We start from the raw sequence: 20,527 nt of genomic DNA on the forward strand, positions 1-20,527 counted from the left end.
GTTACACATGTGGCAGTGACTCCTGGGTCTGAATATTTTATTCAGTTTAACTGTCCAGACACTAACTTTACTTATTAGTTCTAAACTAGTAGAATCATTATTAGTCACTTTTTGCTTAAAACCTATTTTACAATATAAATTTACAGAGATGTCATTGTTGGGGGTGGTTGTGGTTCACTGCTCGATAAACTTGAATTCATTATACCTTTTGTTAAACCACCAAATTAGAATAAGTTAGACTCATGCAATCTGCTAATTAAAGGCCAAAAGTTGGCCTTAGGTTTTTTGTTGTATAAATATATAAATAATTACAGAGATAATAAGATTTTATATCCCTTGATGAAGTATTTCTACATCTAAAATATTTGGTTACTGAAATAGGTATTATTTTTTAATGAAAGACAAATGACTTTCCACAATCATACTGGCAATATAAAAGTGCTAATTTCCAAAAGGTACTTTATAGGTAAAAATGAAAAAAAAAATAGATTTGAGTTGACATTTGTTTCCTTTTAAGTTCATCATCCCTTTATCTTGTTTCAAGATGAATATTTTCTTTGTTGCTAATACTGGTTGCTCTGTGCAAAAGGTTATACAGAGATGGAACTTTTCAAATCTTGCTCTTGAACAGAATGTTCTAGAAACAGAACGTATTCTATCATTAATTCAGTATTCTCATTGTACCTTATTGACGATAAATTTTGTCTCTAAATCTTACTGGTAGCCTTTCAACTGAAAATTTGAATCTTTATTTTCCACCTGGCAAAAGCTAGAAGAGGCTGTAAAAATACCAGAATCCTTAATGACCCCTAGTCCCAGTGTTCCACTGGGAGAACAGCATCTTGAAGCCAACAGAAGTGAGTCTCTGACTCCGCTCTAGGCCAGAGCTTTGAGCGCTGGAGGTGGTGCCGTCCACACTGTGCACGAAGCCCGCGTGTGGACACCAGACATCCGACGCAGCAGCTGCAGCTCCTCTTAGTGTACATTTCTGGGGAGGGTCTGTGTCAAATTTCCTTGTTTCTTAATGCTAAATATTATTGGTTTCCAGAATGATGACTACTCATTTCTAATCCTAAGTATAAAAATACATTTCACAGTTAAAAAATATTTTGGAATCGTGCATGCCTATTATCCCCTGGGTATAATAGATCATTAAGAATCGACTGTTTTAAAAGTAAGACTTTTTATTTCTGGCATAATCTGATAGTGAATTTCATGATAGTTAAATGATCTGATTTGGAGAAGAATCTATTCCTTTAAAAAAGGAATCAGAGTAATCTTTATAGGAAGAGCAAAGATTTGGTTTTACCATGATTAGACATTTTCATTAATACGAAATGAGAGATTAGATGGATGGGGAAAAAGAGGAGATAAAAGGAGGCCTTTTCCCCCTGGTTCTTATTACTGGCTCTGATGCCCACCAGCTTCTTGTTGATTAGCTCACCATATTCAGTGTATCCTGAGAAAGGGGACCTGGAGAAGCAATGCATCAGATCAAATACCTGAGACCATGAAACTCCCCGGAAACAATTTTGAATTAGATTATATTGTCCGTGGGATTTTCTTATTTCCTGACCCCCTTCTGTTTCTACATTAGAGCAAAGAGTCGGCTTGCGGTAGTTGTGACTGATAGGCCACGTGTGGTGAGGACATTGGTCAGGTGTGCCAGAGAGAAAAGAAAGGTAGTCGCTGTAGAAATAGCATATATCTGGAAATGATGCCATTCTTTTAAAAGCTGATATAAATTCTTAATAATTCTGACTGCTGAGGAAGTCAGTTTCTAAAAGTAAAGAGAAACACTGTCTAAACTTGCGGTTGTGAAAGAGGGTAGTGTGGAGTCTTGCTGCCTCTTCCTCTTCGGATCTGGTGATGGGAGGTCAGGAACGTGGCTGTCTCACTCCCCGCCCTGACCAGCCTGCTCTGTGCTGGCAGCGCTCCAGGCCCCTGCTGTCAGAGCCTGACGGAAACTCACTTGGCGCCTCTCACATGACACGCGGAGTGCTAACCACAGGCTCCCTGAGCCGAGCCCCTAAAAGTGTGGGTGTTTGAAAGTCCCCGTGACAAACTAAGCCGGAATGATTTATTACCTTTGTCCTCTCACAGAGGATCGTGTCAAAGTATGCTGCACTTTCAAAAATGCCTAATATTCTTTCGCATAACAATATTTATAACACAGCTTGATAAGAAGCGGGAATGGGAAATGATGTGCAGAGTAAAGCCAGATGTTGTCAAAGACAAAGAAACAGAGAGAAATCTCCAGAGGATTGCAACGAGGTAAGACAGTGTGTTTGCCCTTTAAGTATACTAAAGCTTTGATAGCGGTCCATCCGTTCCTGGCTAGATTTGCTTCTTAAGCTCTGCCTTCTCAGAGCCAAGTGATTTCTTTCTAAGCCTGCCTATTTAATACTGAATTCAGCCACAGGTTGTGGGGGTCTCCTGAGGCCAGAATATAATGTGCTAAGTGTATATTTGGTATGAACCTTTTTCAGATCATCTTGTATTTTATCATCAGGAGAACAGTACAGTCAGACCTCTTACTGCCTTTCTCTTACGACGGTTGTCAAAATTTATGGCACTAGATGATTATTGTTGTTACCTTGCATTATATTCATGGTATAGCAGCTTCACACTGTCCTGTCACTCTGCATTTTTTTATCGTTGGCACCAAACGTTTTATGCCCTCTGTGTCCAGAGATAAATAGGATCTGGTGGCTGCTGCATGGGCCTTGCCCACTGACCTGCAGCAGTCACTCTGAGAATAAAGGTAAGTCCTGTGTGTTGGGAACATACAATGGGAGATTGTTTAGGGGAGTCGAGGAAGGCTCCCCGGAGGAGATGACGTTTGGCTTGCTCTGTAAAGAATATAGCAGTTACAGTTAGTGCATTACTGTTAACTTCCTAGTTCCCTGCATTATTTTGGTCATCTTCTAATCTATCTGGGTGTTGTTCGGTGAGACAGGTTGGTCGGGTCAGGGTGAGCAGCAGAGCCAGGTTGCTGACCCATCCCAGCACTGAGGTATTATCTGTGTCCCTGGGCGCTTACTTAATTTCTCTCTGTCTTGGTATATTTATCCATAAAACCTGGGGAATATTATACCCTCCCTGTAGGATTTCTCTCAGAAGTAAATGAATTAATACCCATGCAGAACTTAGGAGAGTGCAGGAGTGGTGCCAGAGAGTAAGTGCCTCCTTAAGTATTATACCCTGGGCATCTCACTTTCCTCACCTTGGTCCCAGCCCTGCTGTGAAGGGGATGGAATTTCACCCTCATAAACTAATAAGCTAGCTTGTTAAAGTTTCTCGGATGCTGGCAGAAGACAAGAGACTTCTGGGTCAGAGACAAAGGACTTTGTTACTCAGGGCGGCAGCGGTACCCAGGGCTTCACATTCCTACTGGTTCCCTTTGTCCCCTGGGGACGCACAGGTGCCCTCAGTGGATGCCTTGCGTGCAGTGGTTTGTGTTACAGGAGAGGGACACTGTACCCGGGAATCTATTGCTTTTCTGGTGAAAGGTAACAAGCCTGCTCTTTGTCTTGGGGGAGACATTACCTCATCCCTCAAGGTTGCATGCTGCAAACACAAGCCTGAGACATGGCCTGGGTAAGGAGCAGTTGGGGCCTCGCATTTTTGAAAACCCCCCCAAGGGTATGCAGGGATGCTCTGTGGCAGATTGCCTCTGACAATGATTACTATAGCAGGAAAATTAATAGATTGTAGAATTTTAGAGCTGGAAGGGATGTCAATGGTCTAAACAATGCTGTCCAGTAGAAATATAATGTGAGCCATCCATGTAATTTAAAATTTTCTTGTAGCCACATTGAAAAAAGTTAAAGAGGTGAGATCAATTTCAGTAATAAATCTTATTTAACTGAGTATGTTCAAATTATTATTTCAGCATGTAATCACTATAAAACAATTACTAATGGGATTTTAAAATTCTCTTTTTCATACTAAGTTTTCAAAATCCAGTGTGTATTTAAGAGCACACCGCCGTTCTTCCTGGCCCTCTTTCTTGTGTTTGCTGGTTATGTGTGGCTCGTAGCTACTGTAATGGACATCACGGGTCCTAGTCTTCAGAATTTATCCCTCTCTGAACTTAACTATAGGACAAAGTACTTCAAATAAATTATTTTATTAATTAGTTTTATATCATAAGAGTTGCAGATAATATAGCTGGATACTTTTTAGGCTTCTTTCGTATTGTTTTTCCCATTTCCAGATAAAACCAAGATCAGAAAATCTTTAAGAGAATCAGATGATTAGACAGCTAACTGCTCATTCCATTTATACCGTGCAGCCTTCAACCACTGTATATTTTATTTGTGTTAAAACATCTTAGTTCTAATTGTACTGAAGTTGATTTAGAAAGACCAAAGCTGGGGGGAAAAATCACAAGTCAATCCATGTATATTTATTCTCTATTCAGAAATTTATATTCACGCATTGAAATGTACACTTTTCAGATTTATTTAGTGCCTTTCACTGGAGTGCCTGTTAAATGATTGCCTCTTTTCTGAGCGGTAAAAATACATCATTCCTATCCTCAGAGTTTGTGTCCTTGTGTAATGTTGTTTAACTACGTCGTCCTGGTCATTTTATGCTGTGTAGGGGTGTGGTGCAGTTATTCAACGCTGTTCAGAAGCATCAGAAGAACGTTGATGAAAAGGTTAAAGAAGCTGGAGGCTCTATTAGAAAGCGTGCTAAGTTAATATCAACTGTTTCCAAGAAAGATTTCATCAGTGTCCTGAGAGGGATGGATGGAAGTACAAATGAGAAAAGTTCAACTGGAAAGAACTCAAAAGCCAAACAGGTAAGACTTTTATATAGGATTTATCAGACTTTAGCTTTTAGAGTTTTGAGGTGAAAAAGCATACGATGGAGTTACAGGATTTTTTTTTTTTTTCAGATTTTATTAAAATTTCTACATGCTCATGCCTAATTTAAAAGTTTGTTTTCTTCCCTTTCATGATAGTTTATTTAGTATGAAAGTTGCCAATTACAGATGTCATGGCCTTGCTGTTAGAACTCAGGGACCAGTGGATTCAGGTAACGTTCTTAGAGGTAGAGCCGCCTGCCTCCCGTCTGATATCCTGCCTTTTGTGCATCTTGTGAACTAGCAGCCTGAGGGAGGGATGCAGGTTCAGTTGAGACTTTTACCCACAGTGGGAACTGTAATGGTGTGTAACTTCTAAAATGAAGAATTGCAGCTTTGGGAAATACTGTGAGAATCCATCCTCGTGCTGAGGCAGCTTTGGTGTTACTTGGCTGGCTGGGATGTGAAGAACGTAAATACTTTTCACCATCTTCGGCGTGAAACTTTACTCCTCCAGCCCTTTGACCTGTGAACCCCAATAGCTTTCTTTTTAATGTACCAGCTGACGGTTCTGAAATGTGCTTTACTCTCAAAAGGGCTGCGGTTTTTTTAAATTAAAGCAAAGTACATAGTTGTATTTGATGGCTTGGTTTCTGTTGCCAACAAAGAGTACTTCAGTCAGGAAGTAAGAGTTTCTGTCATAAGTTTTTTGTTTGTGTTTTAGGAAAACAGTAGAAACTCTGGCAAGAAGAGCGGCTAGGAATTTCATGCTAGCCTAGGATTGAAGTATTTTTCAAGTTCCTTGATTAAGTTGCCATTTTACCTGATTTTGACAAAAGTTTTCTAAGCTGTTTATACTTTGTCTCTCTCTTGAAAATCAAAGGACTTAAATTTTGTATGTTTATGTAATAGTGGTGCTCACTGATGCTGCCATTTTAAAGTGTTGTCAGAAGTAATTATAGTCTTAAAAAAAAGAAGTAATTATAAACACATGAACACCATGTTTGGGGATTTACACTTTTTGGTTAGAAGTCTAACAGGCTGTGTTCTCACTAGGGATACTTTACTGTAAGAATTGGAGAAAGATCCAGCAGCTTTGGATTAGAGCTAATGGGAAGATGGGAAAAGAAAGACTTTTTTTTCCTCTTGTTGGTTTCAAAGTAACTTTTAATACAAGCTTTTGATTTTGCTTTGGGATTTTTTTTTTTTTCCATGAGTTATGAAAATGCATGAAAGGCTCTTTTCAATGGCATCATTGCGTTTTCTTTCTTACCATTTGCTCTTTTGCCCTTGACTTTCTTTTTTTCTACTTCTGCCATCACAGGCATAGTATTAATCTGCAACAAGGTCAAAAATTGCTTGAGATTTACACCGAAGTGGCTTTGCTTTGAAAGTAATTTGTTTGTAGAACTACCTACCCCATGCCAGCCATACCCTGGCACATTTCTTCCTTTTCAAGATGTTTGTTTTCATTTTGATTTTGTATCTATGGAGAAATATTAAGTACCTGTTTGTACCAGGTGCTACCTTTGTATCATTTAAAGTGTTAAAATTTGGATAGACACATGACTTCAAGTAGATAAGTAAACAAGATTACCATGGCAACATACAAAGTCCAAATTAGTATGTCCAGACTCTTATCATCAGTGACTCTTGGTACAACAGACTATAAGTTAAGTGTCTGTCCCTATTTGTGCGGAGAATTTCGAAGTAACTGAATTATTCATTTAAGACATAGATGTGTAGGTCTATGTAGGTTACTTGAAGAGAAGGAGGGAAGGCCAAGGTGGGAATAGATTTGGTGTGCCAAAACACTAGTCAGACATCAATGAACTGGATAAAGGATGATATTAAGTAGAGAATAAGGTTTCCCTTTTTTCTCTTATTTTACCTTGTCCTGGCACCATTACTTCCCTGCATTTTCCTAAAAGATGCTCTTTCTCTTCTCCTACAATCTGACAGAAGAGCTTTTATGGAAGTTGCTCATTGTCTCTTTTCTGGGCAAACTGTATTCAGAACACAGGCTTTTAATCTTGTATTCCTAATACTGTGAAATCTTTAAAATTAGAGTCCAGCTGGATTCACTGGCAGCTGTCTGAGGATACCAGTCTGGAAATGCCTTCACTATTTCTTCAGCCCATTTACCTGATTATACCTGTTATTCATGGCTGTGATGTTAAAGTTCAAAAACAGAAAAAGAGTCAGCAGTTTTATAATAAGCAAAGCTGAGAAGAGTTGTAACATAGAGGTTGGATCCGTTATAGTCAACATGCCTTAGGAGTGCTTTTGGTGCTGTGTGTGGTTTGCTTTTTTGTTTGTTTGCTTGTTTGTTCATTTGTTTTTGACTCCTTAGGAACACTTATGACTTGGGAATTTATTTTTAAGAACCCCTTTTCAAGAATTTGCATACTCCTGCAAGATACAGGAAACTTTGACATTTTGACAAATGTTTCCTTATGGCCCTAAACAAGTTACTTTTCTCCAAACCTTTTTTCTTTTTTTCTGAATTAAATTTTTTTAAATTTTATTTTCAAAGCAATAGGAGCAAGTCTCAGAAGTGAACTATGACTAAATAAAATAGCCAGTACCCTTCCCCACCCCCCACCCCTTGTCTTGTCCCCTCACCTTAAGTTAAAAGATCTTTCTCCTAGTATTTACCTCCATGTATTAAATAATGTTTATACTATTTCATTATCAATATTAGATATTATCTTTTGTGGCAGATAGAGAGTTGACATTCTTAGCATCCCTTCCCTCCCATCCATCTCATACGTAGTCCTTCCAGTATAGTATGGTCATGTTTTTGGCTAAATCAGTATTCAGTGTCAGCATTGTTCACTGCTGAGCAAAGTAATGGACAATGGTATTTTCTTTCTTTAACATAATTTCTTACAGTTTTTGTTTTCCTGGAATTAACAGTTGCCTCTTTTTTTCATTTGCTCAGTTTTATGCATCAGAGTCTTCCAGTACTCTTCAGAGGAACTGTAAACCCTTCTCAGTACTGCCTGCTTTGGTCATCCTGGTGCAAGTTAGACTGATTGTTTTTTACCTGGAATACACTGTTTTCAACTTGGCTTTATTACTCTCCTGGGAATCCCCTTTGCCTCTTTCCTGTGCAGTAGCCTCTGTTTCTTGGACTAAATGTCTTATTTTCTCTCGGCTCTCTCCCTCACTTTGATGAGGTTACATTTACCAGTAGCTTTCTGGGAAAGGGCATGTTTTATTTTAACTCATACTTTAACTGATATGTTGGCTGGATATATGTAGTGGGTTGAATGGTGGCCCCCAAAATGCTAAGTCCATGTCCTAATTCTCAGAAGCTGTGAATGTACCTTGTTTGGAAAGAGTCTTTGCAGGTGTAATTGACTTACAGATCTTGAGATGAAGAGACTGTGCTGAATTATCTACAGGAGCCCTAAATCCAGTGACAAATATCCTGAGAAGAGGCACATGAGAGATTTGACAGACAGAAGCAGAAGAGTCAGGTGACCACAGAGGCAGAGGTTGGGGTGGTAGATGCAGGTGGAAGAATGCCGACCACAACCAGAAGCTGGAGGAGGCGGAGAGCCGGTTCCCTCCTCCAGCCCTCAGGAGGTGAGGTCTTGCCAGGTAGGAGCTGTGGGAGGATAAATAGCTGTTGTTTTAAGCCACCCAGTTGGTGGTAATAATACTACAGCAGCCGTGGGAAGCAAATACAATCTAGATGTCCATGTTAGAAATGATTTTCCCTCAGAAATTCGAAGTTACTGTTTCATTTTCCTATTTCTTTTTTGCCAGTGCGAGGTCCAGTGCTGTTCTGATTTCTGATTCTTTACCCTGGAACCCTTGGGGCCATCTCTTTACCTCTGCTGTTCTCAAACTTTGCAGTGAAATGCCCTGGGCTGCCTGTTCCCTCCTGTGCTAGACCGTGGGAGGCGCTGTCAGTCCAGGGAGAAGCTCACGTCTAGATGGCTCATTTTGTTTGAGTTAATGTCTTTGATTCTTTTATCCCTTTTTTTCTGTTTTCTCTTTCTGGAATTTCTGTTAATTGGTTGTTAGATCTGGATCGATCCTCTTATTTTCATTATTTTTTCCCTCTAAACTTCTCTCTTTCTCTGTTGCCTTTCTAGGGAAGTTCTTTGAGTTCTGCTCCTTAACTGGAATTGTGAAAATGTGTGACTTTGTATTTTTAAATTTTGAAGAGCTTTGTTTTGTTCTTGGGATCCTATTGTTATTTCATGAAAGCACTGTCTGTTCTCTTTGGAGAATTAATTGTAGGCATCTTAAATTTTTCTTTTACTAGGAGTTGTTTTAATCCCTTCTGAATTAATTTTTTGCCGTTTTGGCCTCAGTCTTTTCAATTGGATGACTTTCTTAAGTACATGGTGATCTTCACTGTCCATTCACATTTAAGAGGAAAGTACTAGAGAGTTGTTTGAACATTCCAGTGTGAGTGCCCAGAGTCTACTGGTTCGTGAGCTCAGCTATAGAAGAACCAAGTAGAGTTGGTTCTTCCATTGGGGTGTCCAGATGTCAGTTTCTATAGGTCTTTCTTTTGGAACCTTGTGTCTTTTCTGAAGAAGACTCCTAACAATCTGCTGCCTGTGTCTGGGGTGAGAACTTGCTGCCTGCCAGTATTCTTGGAGCAGAATACAGGGATTGTCTTTGGGGCTTCAGCATTCAGTATGTAGACTTATTCAATACAAGCTCTTTGTGTCAACCAGTGTTTCCAAGTCCAAGACCTCTCTGGTTTAATATCCTCAGGGAGTGCACTACCTGTCCCTGTTAGGGTCGGTCACCTGTCTCCATAAGCTGGGGAGGGGCCCGGGAGGTCCAACTGCTTCTTGTACAGACTCTCAGCCAATCTTCTGTTTTTATCCCACCCTTTACCCTCACCTCCACCCACTGCCCCCGGTTCCTGAGCATGGATCCACTGTTTTTCACTTAAACATCAGCTTTCTTTGCTCTGTAATTGGTTACTGCTACTCTGTCTAGTTTTCATTCCCCCCAAATTTGTTGGCATATTGTGTCTACTATTGTTTTCTCTTGTGTTTTGTTTTCTTATATGTTTATAGCTTTTTAACCTTTATTTTAATTTTATTAGGCTTTTAAGACTTGGAGATAAATGCATGTCTGATGTTCAGTTGGAAGACTTCCTTTTTATTTTAAAAGCAAATTAATCTTATAGCTTCCTATTACTTAGAAAGAATTACTGGTAGTCTTAAGTGATTATAAAGTATTTCACAAACAATAAACCTTTAAATGTTTGGTAATAGACATTTTTAATGGTTTGAAGTGAATTATTAAATAATGTATAAGCATAATTCCTAAAATGTAGCTTTATAAAGAGGAAAATGTCTACATTAAGCAGATACAAGCACCTCTGTTTCTCTGGGTTTGCATCTTCTTTGAAAACAATCCTTATGATTATCTCTGTTCCTTTGAGGGTCTTTAGGTATTTGGATTCATGCTCTGGCACATGTGTGTTTAGCATTGTTTCTTAGAAAATAAAGGAGGAAAGAGAGTATATGCTTTTTAAAATATTTGATTAGTGTGTTGATTTTGTTTTTTAATCAGATAAATAGAACGACTGGTTTCAAGTCACATAGCTATGCTTTGTAAGTATTTGAAGGGTGGTGTGTATCTGTGTGCTGTGTGTCTGCATTTGGCTTATTTCATGCTTTTGTATTTACTGTTTTGTGAGCTGCAGCTTCAGCTGTTTAAAGGCTGCTTATTTCATTTAAAACTGTCACCTTCAAGGCTTTTGGTGCCTAGATGGGAGTAATTTTTGATATGTTCCAAAGGCTGCCTTTTTATCGTTAGCTGTTTATCAAGACTTTTTTAATCCTTTCATCCTGCTGACTTGGATAATATTGTTGCCTTTAGAACTTTTTTTACCTTTTTCTTTCCTAATTTTGTTATATGTAGTCATTATTTCTGGAGTAAAGTACTTGGGAACTCAATATGTTAGGAAGCCTTCCTTAGGGCCAAAAAAAAAAGTGTGATTGTTTTTTGAAGATTATTTTTAGGGAAAGAGATTTTGAAATGACTTACAAGTATTTTAAAAGATGTCACACTGATATATTCAGTTTTATCTGAGTCATTAATTACTGCACTTTATTCCTTGGAGCTGAGCCTGGGTACTGCAAAGTGAAACAGAGAGGTTCTTGGTGGGCTCATTTCAGAAGAGATAACAGCTAATATTCGTCACTCAGAAAAGCTTTCACTAGTGCTTAGGGCAGTTATTATTCTAAGTATTTCTCATCTCTAAAAGATGACCTGTTCTTTCAGTTACGTAAGTAAGGTTTAATTTTTTTTCTTAATGTACATAATCATGTTAAGCCAGGTCATTTGTGCAGAGGATGTACATCACTGTAATAAATGTAAACACATTACACCTTGGCGTTCACAAATTTAACACTCTATTTTCTTTTTCTTTTTTAAAATTCCTCATATTGCAAAGCTTTTGTGCAGAAGTATGTCACTTATTGGTGTGTTCATTACCCAGTATTCACGTCTCAGTAATGCCCATTGTTTCCTCTGTCCACCGTCATATCATGTCACAGTAAATCTTATGAAATCAACATAGGGGACTTAGTTTTTTTTTATTTTATTTGTATTTTTGTGAGGTAGGGCTGTGAAAAGGAACACTGTCAGTGGAAATGAGAAAGCCTAAGAAAAGAAGGGTTCTTAGCCAAAAAGATAGAAATTTGGCATAAAGTATTGAACGTCAAATTCAGTAGAAGTTTGGTTCTTTGAATGAATCAGTCCACCAAATATTTCATACAGAAACAAGAAGAGAAACCATTTGAAAAATTGTTTTAATTTGTGTTCCAGGTAGTATAGATGATAGCTCATGAAATTAGAAAGTCTTAAAGTTGGAAAAATTATGCTGTGAGAATGTTCATAGAAAATGTGACTCTTGAGAGGAATGTGCTTTGGAAGACTAGAAGAACCTTAGCTTTGATTTTTAAATGCCATGAAGCAAACGTAGTGAAGGCACTAGTTCATCCACTGGACCAGCCTAGTCCACGGGTAAAGGTGCTCTGAGTATCAGAAGGAACATTTTTCATTAACAGTGAATTCAGATGATAACGGGGGAAGAGGCACCAGTGAGCGATACTTCTGTTGAAGTGTTTGCTGTCAAGCTAAAGAATTTCATAAAGGTCACAAATTGGAACAAGTGTTCAGTGTTGCTGAAACCAGCCTCTATTGAAACACAGTCTTTGAAAATACTTAAAAGAAATGAAATAAGCATCAGAGAATGAAGCCATAATCAGTAGACATTTTCACTAATAATAATTTAGGGAAATGGAGGCGATGCCCCTCGTTTTTACTTCTTTTCAAAGCCTACCTAAGCAGTTGAAGAGGGAAAAAAGAACTGCCAATCATTGTACTACTATAGGGGGAAAAAAAGCCTAGCACTTTTCCAGTTTTTAACATTCTTTATAATTTTCTTTCTTTTTTCTTCTTCCATAGAGGTTAGAATAAAGGGTGTTTACCGATGGGTGGGAAGGTGGAAAAAGGGATTCTGAGGAATTTGGAATCAGATGTTTTTAAGTCTTATACCCTCTGAAGGAATTTGGACTTTATTCCTTAGGCATTTGGAAGCCAGCTGTAATTTTCCATTAGGTTAGTGATCTGATCAGATCTGATTACTTTTAAGAAGAAGCAGGCTGAATGCTGGAAAGCCAGTGTCAGAGGACCAGCTGATGGGAGGCTGTGGGCATAATCAAAGCAAGAGGGAGAAATCAAACTAAGGCTGTGTGGGGTCAGTGGGTGGAGGGTGAAGAGAAAAGAAGAGGAACCAGATTTGAGAGGCAGTTTTGAGGTTCACTTGGTCTGGGACTGACATGACTCCGAGGGATAAAAGAGAGGGAGGAATGGTGGGTGACGGTGAGCTTGAAGTCTTGGGAGACTCAGAAATGGTGATGGCTTTCACAGAATCGAGACTGGAAAACATGGAACATGTTTGAGAGGTAAAAACTTTTGGAGGCAATGTCTACTCCAGGTTGTAATCAGAAATGAGATGGATGACAGTAAAGATCAGGTTAGAAATAGGTGTGGGGAGAGCCAGCGGGTTAATGCGGGAAACAAGACGCACGGGAGCAGGCAGCAGAGAAGCCGTGTGTGCGGAGGCCACCTGGTGCAGGGGCCGATGAGCCCTGCAGTCTCGCTCCTGACACCCTAGAGAGGTGTTTGCCTGTTTATCCCGTCAGGGAAGGTGCTTGATGTATTTTAGAAACAGAAACATTTTTAGGTTTAAAGAATTAATTGTCAGCTGTTTGGAGGAAGATCTCCAATCCAGAACCTGTAAATCCCTGCCTTGGACCAGATGAGTGAAGCCCTGTACCAATCACGGACCAGCACGGGGCAGGGCACCCGGACTGACTCCCTGGGGTGGACCCTGAGTGATGGGGATTTGGTTTTGAAGGTTAAATGGTATTTAGGATACTGTTTTTAAGGAAGCAGCAAAAACTTACATTTTGTATAAGAAAAGTTTTCATTAGAAATTTGTTTTAATTTCTAAGGGAATAGTAGCTTCCTTCCCCCATTTAGAACACATACCTGTCTAGAGTGACCTGTTTTCCCAATCTGTTGAATAATCAAGATTTTAATAATGTAGAGCTGTTAATATTTTTCCCGTACCTTTCAAAGTTGTGATTATTCCTTTTGCTCTTTTCTTGAAAAGTTCAGTCGGATTTCTTGGAAATTTAAGTGCCTGTTTCCTTAAAGGTGGCACTGAAGCAAAGGCGATGCATTTTGAGTCTGTACGTCTCTAAGGAGGGTATATTGGCTGCTGTTAGGAGACCTTTGAGACTGTATGTTACATAACTCTTGAATCACAGACTTTCTACAAGATTTTCATTTATTTGAAATTGCCAGTGTATCAGTTTCAGCTTTTGTTCTGTTATAATGAAACCACAATAATAATTTTCTAGTAAGGGAAAGTGCTAGCTAGTTTCCGTTAGAAAGTCATTTCTTCAGTGATTGCAGGGCAAATTTCAATCAAAATCAAGGGGAAAAGTAACTGAAAGAGACTAGAGAAAAAAATTTTTTTTAATTAATTTTTTTCTGAGTTTGTGATGTGAGCACTTTAAGTGTCAAACGTAGAGATAAGTTAGGGGGCTCTGTTTCTCCTGTATTTCTCATAGTTGGCAGCCATGTAATGTCTTCACAGCTCGGTCTTCAGTGGTGGGAATACCTTGGAAATACCTGGCTTATTTGGTCTCTTGGTAACTTAGACCTAGACTCTGAATGGCTGTATGCTTTTAAAACTGTATGTTCCTCCTGGTTCATAGACCTACTGAATGCCTGCTCTCAAAGGAGGAAGCTAGGAATGGAGGGACTCCTCACGCAGGCCCCTACGTGGTGTTCCAGCAACGCTCAGGGCTCAGTTTTAAAAACTGGGGCTATGGAAGGCAGGCAAGGGGGTGGAGAAAGATGCTGTCCTCAAGTTGCCCCTGCATCGCAGGGCCACCGCGTTTTACTCTCACACAAAAGCAAGCGGCTCTAACAGGAATGTGTGGAATGCTAACTTTGTAAATAATTCGGCTTAATGTTTGTTTACTGAAAATGCCTAAATAGATTAGAGTTTAGACAAAAGAGAGTTTGAACTGAGAATGAGGGTGATTGTACACGTTGCTTTTGATGGGAACAGTTTAAAGCCAGCTTCTCTTTACACTCAACTTCTTTTAGAATGCGCCGTTTAATTTTAACGTAGGGCGGTTTCTGGTTTGAAGAGCCGTTGTAATCAGAGTGAACTTATGTTTGTCAGTGTGGTAACGGGGAGCATTTGCCTTGGGGGAAATACGGGCATGAGTGAAGAATATAATTACCGAGCTGCTATGGAAATCTTTAGTTCTTGTTAAAATAAAAATTAATAATGGTGCCATACATCTTCTGGCCGTCCTTGAAACGTTCTGTTTGAACTTGCTGAAGTGGCTGCTCTGCAGGATTTTCATCAGTGAGGTGGAGGCCTTTTTTTTTTTTTTTTTTTAAGTGTCCTGCACGAATTGTGTCATACCATGTGTTTGCACTTACGTACGTTTTTAAAAATTCAAAAGAATATCTTACCGTCTCTTGCTGAAAATCATCATTTTCGTGTTGTAGGCAGTTGAGAATGTGTTGGGGGATGTATGAAGTATTATACATGCTGGTAGGGACCACAGACTAGAAAGCAGACGGCCTGGCTTCAGGACACGTGGCCTGCCATTTACTGCAGGTGGGTTGTTTACCCACACCAAACCTCAGGTTTCTTCTCTGTTTAAGGTAACCATTCTAGTAGTAATAGAGATACTCTGAGAGTCAAGTGAGTTAGTGTATATATTAAGTGCTTAGAATTACAACAATGCTCAGCATATAGCACTATATAAATGTTAGCAATTTTTAAAATTTTGTGTTGCATGTCATTAGCAGAGTGAGTTTCTTATATTCAGTTCTTATTTTTCCTAACAGGTAGTAGTCAAAGATGAAACTAGTTTGAAAGGAAACTGTTACTACTACTGACTTACTGGATAATCCAAAAATTGTCCAATAATTGAATGAAAATTGTGTTTAGATTTGGAAAGTTCTCTCTCATTTTAGGTTTGTCTGGTCTAGTAATGTATAGTTCTTACAAAATAATAAATGGGGGGCCTAGAAATGTCTCCAATTTCTCTTGCTTTGTCTTCTCAAGCTGTGGTTGAACTATATTACTTAAAAGATTTTCCTTACCAAGAGAAGTGTGGTTTCTAAATGGATGCTTTCATATTATTTGAATGTCCTCATCTTTGTGAATAGTGTGCAAAACACCAGTAGATGACTACAGATGTCCCAAGTTGGGGATTCTGTGGATAATATGGTGACAGCAGTGGAGGATCTGGGAGGGTCCTTATTATTGTTTCCTTTGCCCCAGGTACTATGGAAGGTGTTTTCACATAATTATCACTTTAAGAAATACTAGAACTCCCATTTTAGAGGTGAAAAACTCAAGGTCAAGTTAAATGACGTTTCTCTGGTAACACTGATAATAATTGACAGAATCTGGATTAAAACCCAGTCTGTATTGCTCCAAAATCCTGTTTCAGCCATCAATGTCTCCTGCTTAAAATACTGAGATGCTTTTGTTAGAAGCAGAGCTCTCTCTGTTTTCTCACCCAGAGGAACTACAAAGAAGTGGATCTGACCAGGAAAGGAGCAAATACACCTTTCCCTATCTGTCTCTTGCCTTTCAGCATCCATCAGTAAGCCTTGCCTAAAACAGTTGCGTCGTTTGGAATTTACAGAATGGTGATTTTTTTCATTTATTTTCTATTTATTTATTTATTTTTCTAGGGATGAATTTAAGTTCCTAAAGGTGGGTTAATGTCCCTTTCCCTTTAATTACTGCTTTCTGGAGTGAGGAGTTGATTTAACAGTCATCTCCAGTGCTGGCCGGCTGAGCCTGCTTTCCCTCTTCCTTCTGTCTTTGTGGTTTTTTTGTTTTGTTTTGTTTTGTTTTGTTTTGTTTTGTTTTGTTTTAAATATCATGGACGTAGGAATTTTTATTTGTTCAGTATCTTACAATCATTATGCTTTTGCTTTTTGATGCTTAAGTTCACAAATGAGGCAATGGGAACCAGTGCAAACTGGCTCTTGTGCCCTTTTGCCATGACCCCATTTTTCTTTGAGTACTTCCTTGCTTTCTGGGACAACAAGCTGTCCCAGACCGAACCTTGAACTTCCTGTGTCCCAGACTTGGAATCATCCATTTGTCCAAGGAACTCCAGTGAGACAATTCATTTATTTTAAAGTCTTTTGTTGACTTCGGTAGATTGATTGATAGTGTGCATATTCTCTGCTAGGTATGACTTACTCGCGTTGTATAGCTGCTTCATGGCAGCAGATGAAGTAACAAAACAACAGTGTAGTGGATGAAAAAACGCGTCAGAGAAGTGTGTTTTATGGGAGTATTAGGCCGGAATTCTTGGAAAGCCAGGCAGAATTCGTTTTTTATTTATTTATTTATTTATTTTTTCAGAGAGCTCTGTACATTTAGTATGTTCTTGGGCTATAATTAAAGGTGACATAATTTCAACATCTTGGTCTTTTTTCCTAGGATATCCTACTAAATACTTTTCTAGTTTGCTTGGATCTTAGAAATTACCCATCTGAATTTGTAAACTATACAAGAATCTAGAAACTAAACAAGTAGTTAACAAAAATGAAGCCCAAGTGGGCTTGCTGCCTGGAATACCATCCTAGCGGAATAGTTAAACGAACTAAAACAAGTTTGTGAGGGAATGGGGAAGGCAAAATTGATAAAGACAGTTAGGAATTGCTTACTAAGCGTTCTTTGAGAATCAGAAAAATTGAGTTTGTTTAGATGTGAATGGCCTCTTGGCTGCGTCTTAGAGAGAACTCTTATCACTACTGACTCCATTTTGAGTTTCCTTCCACAAATGTCGGGGAGATTACTCACTACAGTTGTAAGTAGCTTACAAAAATTTGCAGTAGCAAAGGTATTAAGATAAATTTAGCCAGTGATACGAACCTTTTTTAATTTAGGTGAAACTAAATTAAAATGAAAAACAGAACATCCTTCTTAGGCAAAACAATGAAATCAACTATTGCTGATTGCTAAATATAGATATGATTATAATGTTTATTTTTTTAGGATTTGACTTTAATTTTCCCCCTTCAGATGCTTGAAATGAGGTTAAGCTCTTAATTATTTGGTATTAGACTAATAAATAATTCCAAACCTCTGTTTTCAGTTCTCTTTTCAGTAGCTGCCAATGTATGTTTGAACCTTGAAATGGAAGCTGATTAACATTTTTAAGGGTTGTCTTCATCTTCAAAATCAACACAGAACTGCTTCTGTATGATCTTGATTAAATATTTGTATAAAACCAGGCCAATGAAGGAGGGGACTATTTTGTTTCCTTGCATCATATGGTTTTCATTACAGTTTTGTGTTTAAGTCAGTTTTATTCTTCAGTTGATGTAGGCACAGAAAGTTGTCTTGTAGGTTGCTTTAGGTCATTGAATCATTGCTGCCTTGGAATAACCCTGACAGATTTCATAAGCTGCTAAATTTTGATCATTCTAGTCTATACTTCGATGTCAGCACAACTTCCAACTAATGGTGGTGATCTGTGTCTCACATATACAGTATGGCTGTCTCTTAACATTATATTTATACCAAGGTTAAGAATGGGAAGTACCTTTAATTTCTTTGAAGTCCTAAACTTTCTCATGTGTAGTGTTGTAGTCAGTGGTTAACAGTGATTCAAATCCAGAACGCTCTTGGTTTTTATTCCTACTGTCAACATAATACATCAAGTTGCCACTACTTCTATTTTACAAACAAAAACCTTTAATTCTCATGATGTCTTAGCATTTAATGAAATCTATTTAGGGATCCCTCTAGGCAAATTTTTCCAGTGAATAACACGTTTGGAATTTACCTCTGATCCTTTTCTTTGTAGGTGCTCCAAATATTTAGGAAGTTTTTATACTTAACGGTAAATCATCTTTATAGAAAAGATCCCGTAAGTTGAAATTATATAAATCTATTGTATGAGATAATTTGCCCAAGATCTGACTTCCATAGAAATTAACCTAAAGCATATTCAGTTGTTTTCAGTGCATTTTAGTGCTCATTCTCCTGTGTAATTTTTAGGTTATAACAGACAATTTAGTAATGTATATTTAATAAGTTTTAGAGCAGTGTAGTATTGTGGAAAGAAGTTGGACTTTGGAATCAAATGGATTGGGGTTGAAGTATTGACTCAGTCATTTATTAACTGTGAACTTAAGTAATTTGCTTCACTTCTGTGAGCCTTAGTTTCTTCGTAAAAGATGAGAAAGATGATAGCTATCTGGCTAAGAATCTTAAGAGAATTAGAAGTAAGGCAATATTATGTAAAGTGTCTGGCACATAATATCTTCATGGTCTAATTCATAGTATAATTTTTTTTTTCATTGAATAAGTTGGAAAGGAAAGCAGAATCATTATGGTTAATAAAACCAGAAAGGTTTCTTGAGGGAAGTTTTCTAGGAGGATGTTGGAGGAGGCTTATAAAACTTAGGTTCTGTGGAAATGGTTGAGGAATAGTTTGTTTTCTCACTTCTTGTCCTGTTTTTTCCTTTTAAAATTAATTTTTACTTATGCATGTAGTTTAAAAGACCACATTTTGCCAAAAAGTTCATTACATAAAGCAATTTTCTGCCCCATTCTGTCTACTCTGCGCGGCTCTGACCCCAGGGCGACCTGGGCAACCAGGGCAGCTCGCTCCTTTAGTTAGTTCTGCCGGCGTTTGTATGTCACTGTATTTCCAGCTGTCACAGTCATGTCTTCTGATCCATCAATGTGCAGTGCTATCTGTTAGCTTTCTATTATTGTAGGCGAAGATTTCATTCTCTTGCACAGTCTCTTTCCTCTCCACATAGTTACTTTTTGTTAATTCAGTATTCAACATTTATTGTTATGCCTTTGTAAGTATTATTTACAGCTGAAAGCTATAATATTTTTTACTCAGGTTTCCTTCCTGTTTTTCCTGAAATTAGTAATTGCCTTGATTTCATATTTAACTTTAGTTCGTTTAGTTTTTCCAAATCAGATTACCTCAGGTAATATATCTATTGTAATAGCTTGCTTTGAGACATCCTCTGCTAGAAACCTGCGTTTTCCTTTTTCCAGGCTGATTGCTCTCTTGGGCCGCTTCACAGTTGTCACCCTGGGACTTAAATTTCCTGTGATCCTTGGGATGTTCCTGGATTGGATTCCCTATTTCCTAGATCTTATATCTCCTTTCTTGATGTACTCCCACTGATTAGGTAAAACATACCCTTGGAGGGTTTTGTCAAGTTGAAATGATGGGACTGTGGCAGATGGCCTGGTGCTGACGACAGCGCTTAGCATCCTTCCCTGAAATCACTGCTCCAGGTTTCCCTCCCTGTCTGACCTGTTGTCCCCGTGCCAGAGTCTCCATTCCCTCTCATCCTGAACACGCCCTCTTTCCTGTGTTGGATTTCCTATTTTTTTCCTTCCTATATCTTTTGGTTTACTCCACCTTTTTGTGGAGGACATTCTCAGTTTAATTGGAAGTAAAGTTTTGGATACTCTACTTGTCCTTACACTTGAATAACAGTGTGTCTGGGTATTAAATGTTAAATTGGAAATTCTTTTCCTTTAAATTTTTGAAAGCTTGCATCTATTGCTTTTTTGCTTCCAGTCTTGCTGTAGGAAAATCTGAATCTATTCTAATTCCTGATCTTCTGTATGTATGTGATGTGTTGTTTTCTTTCTGGAAGCTTATTGGATCTTTTAGACCTATTCTGAAATTTTACATGATGTCTGTTTTTCTTTGGTGTTTTAGACATTCAAGAGGGCTCTTTTCATCCTAGAAATGTGTGTCCTTAACTTTTGGGAAATTTTCTTGAAGTATTTCATGAATTTTCCTCCTTCATTTTTGCACAGCTGTCTGTAGACCTGTTATTTGTATATTAAACCTCCTGACTGGTCCTCCAGCTATCTTACTTTTTCTTCTGTTTCGCATCACTTTTTTCTTTTTACTCTTTTTTTTTTTTTTTTTTTTGCATGATTTCCTCAGCTTTATCTCCTCACCCTTTTTTTGTTTCTGCTATCATGGTTTTAATTACAAGCTCTTTGTTATTCTGTTAGTCTCTTTTTGAAAATAGCAACTGTTCTCATTTTGTGTGATGTAATCTCCGCTAACTCTTCAGGGATATTAATGGTATTTTACCCTC

At 38.3% G+C, this 20,527-nt stretch overlaps 1 protein-coding gene across 2 annotated transcripts in view; it reads left to right on the plus strand.

Moving 5' to 3' along the window:
• Positions 1 to 20,527, plus strand: part of RRP15 (ribosomal RNA processing 15 homolog) — a 37,859-nt gene that overhangs the window by 9,725 nt on the left and 7,607 nt on the right. The window contains exons 3-5 of one of the 2 annotated variants that reach the window (XM_074351630.1): positions 2,177 to 2,274; positions 4,609 to 4,810; positions 10,370 to 10,410. In XM_074351630.1, coding sequence (XP_074207731.1) covers positions 2,177 to 2,274; positions 4,609 to 4,810; positions 10,370 to 10,410 — 341 coding nt within the window. The remainder of the gene's footprint in view (positions 1 to 2,176; positions 2,275 to 4,608; positions 4,811 to 10,369; positions 10,411 to 20,527) is intronic. The other variant, XM_010974014.3, reaches the window with a different exon arrangement.

The sequence above is a fragment of the Camelus bactrianus genome, chromosome 23, assembly GCF_048773025.1.
Source record: "Camelus bactrianus isolate YW-2024 breed Bactrian camel chromosome 23, ASM4877302v1, whole genome shotgun sequence".
NCBI lineage: Eukaryota > Metazoa > Chordata > Mammalia > Artiodactyla > Camelidae > Camelus > Camelus bactrianus.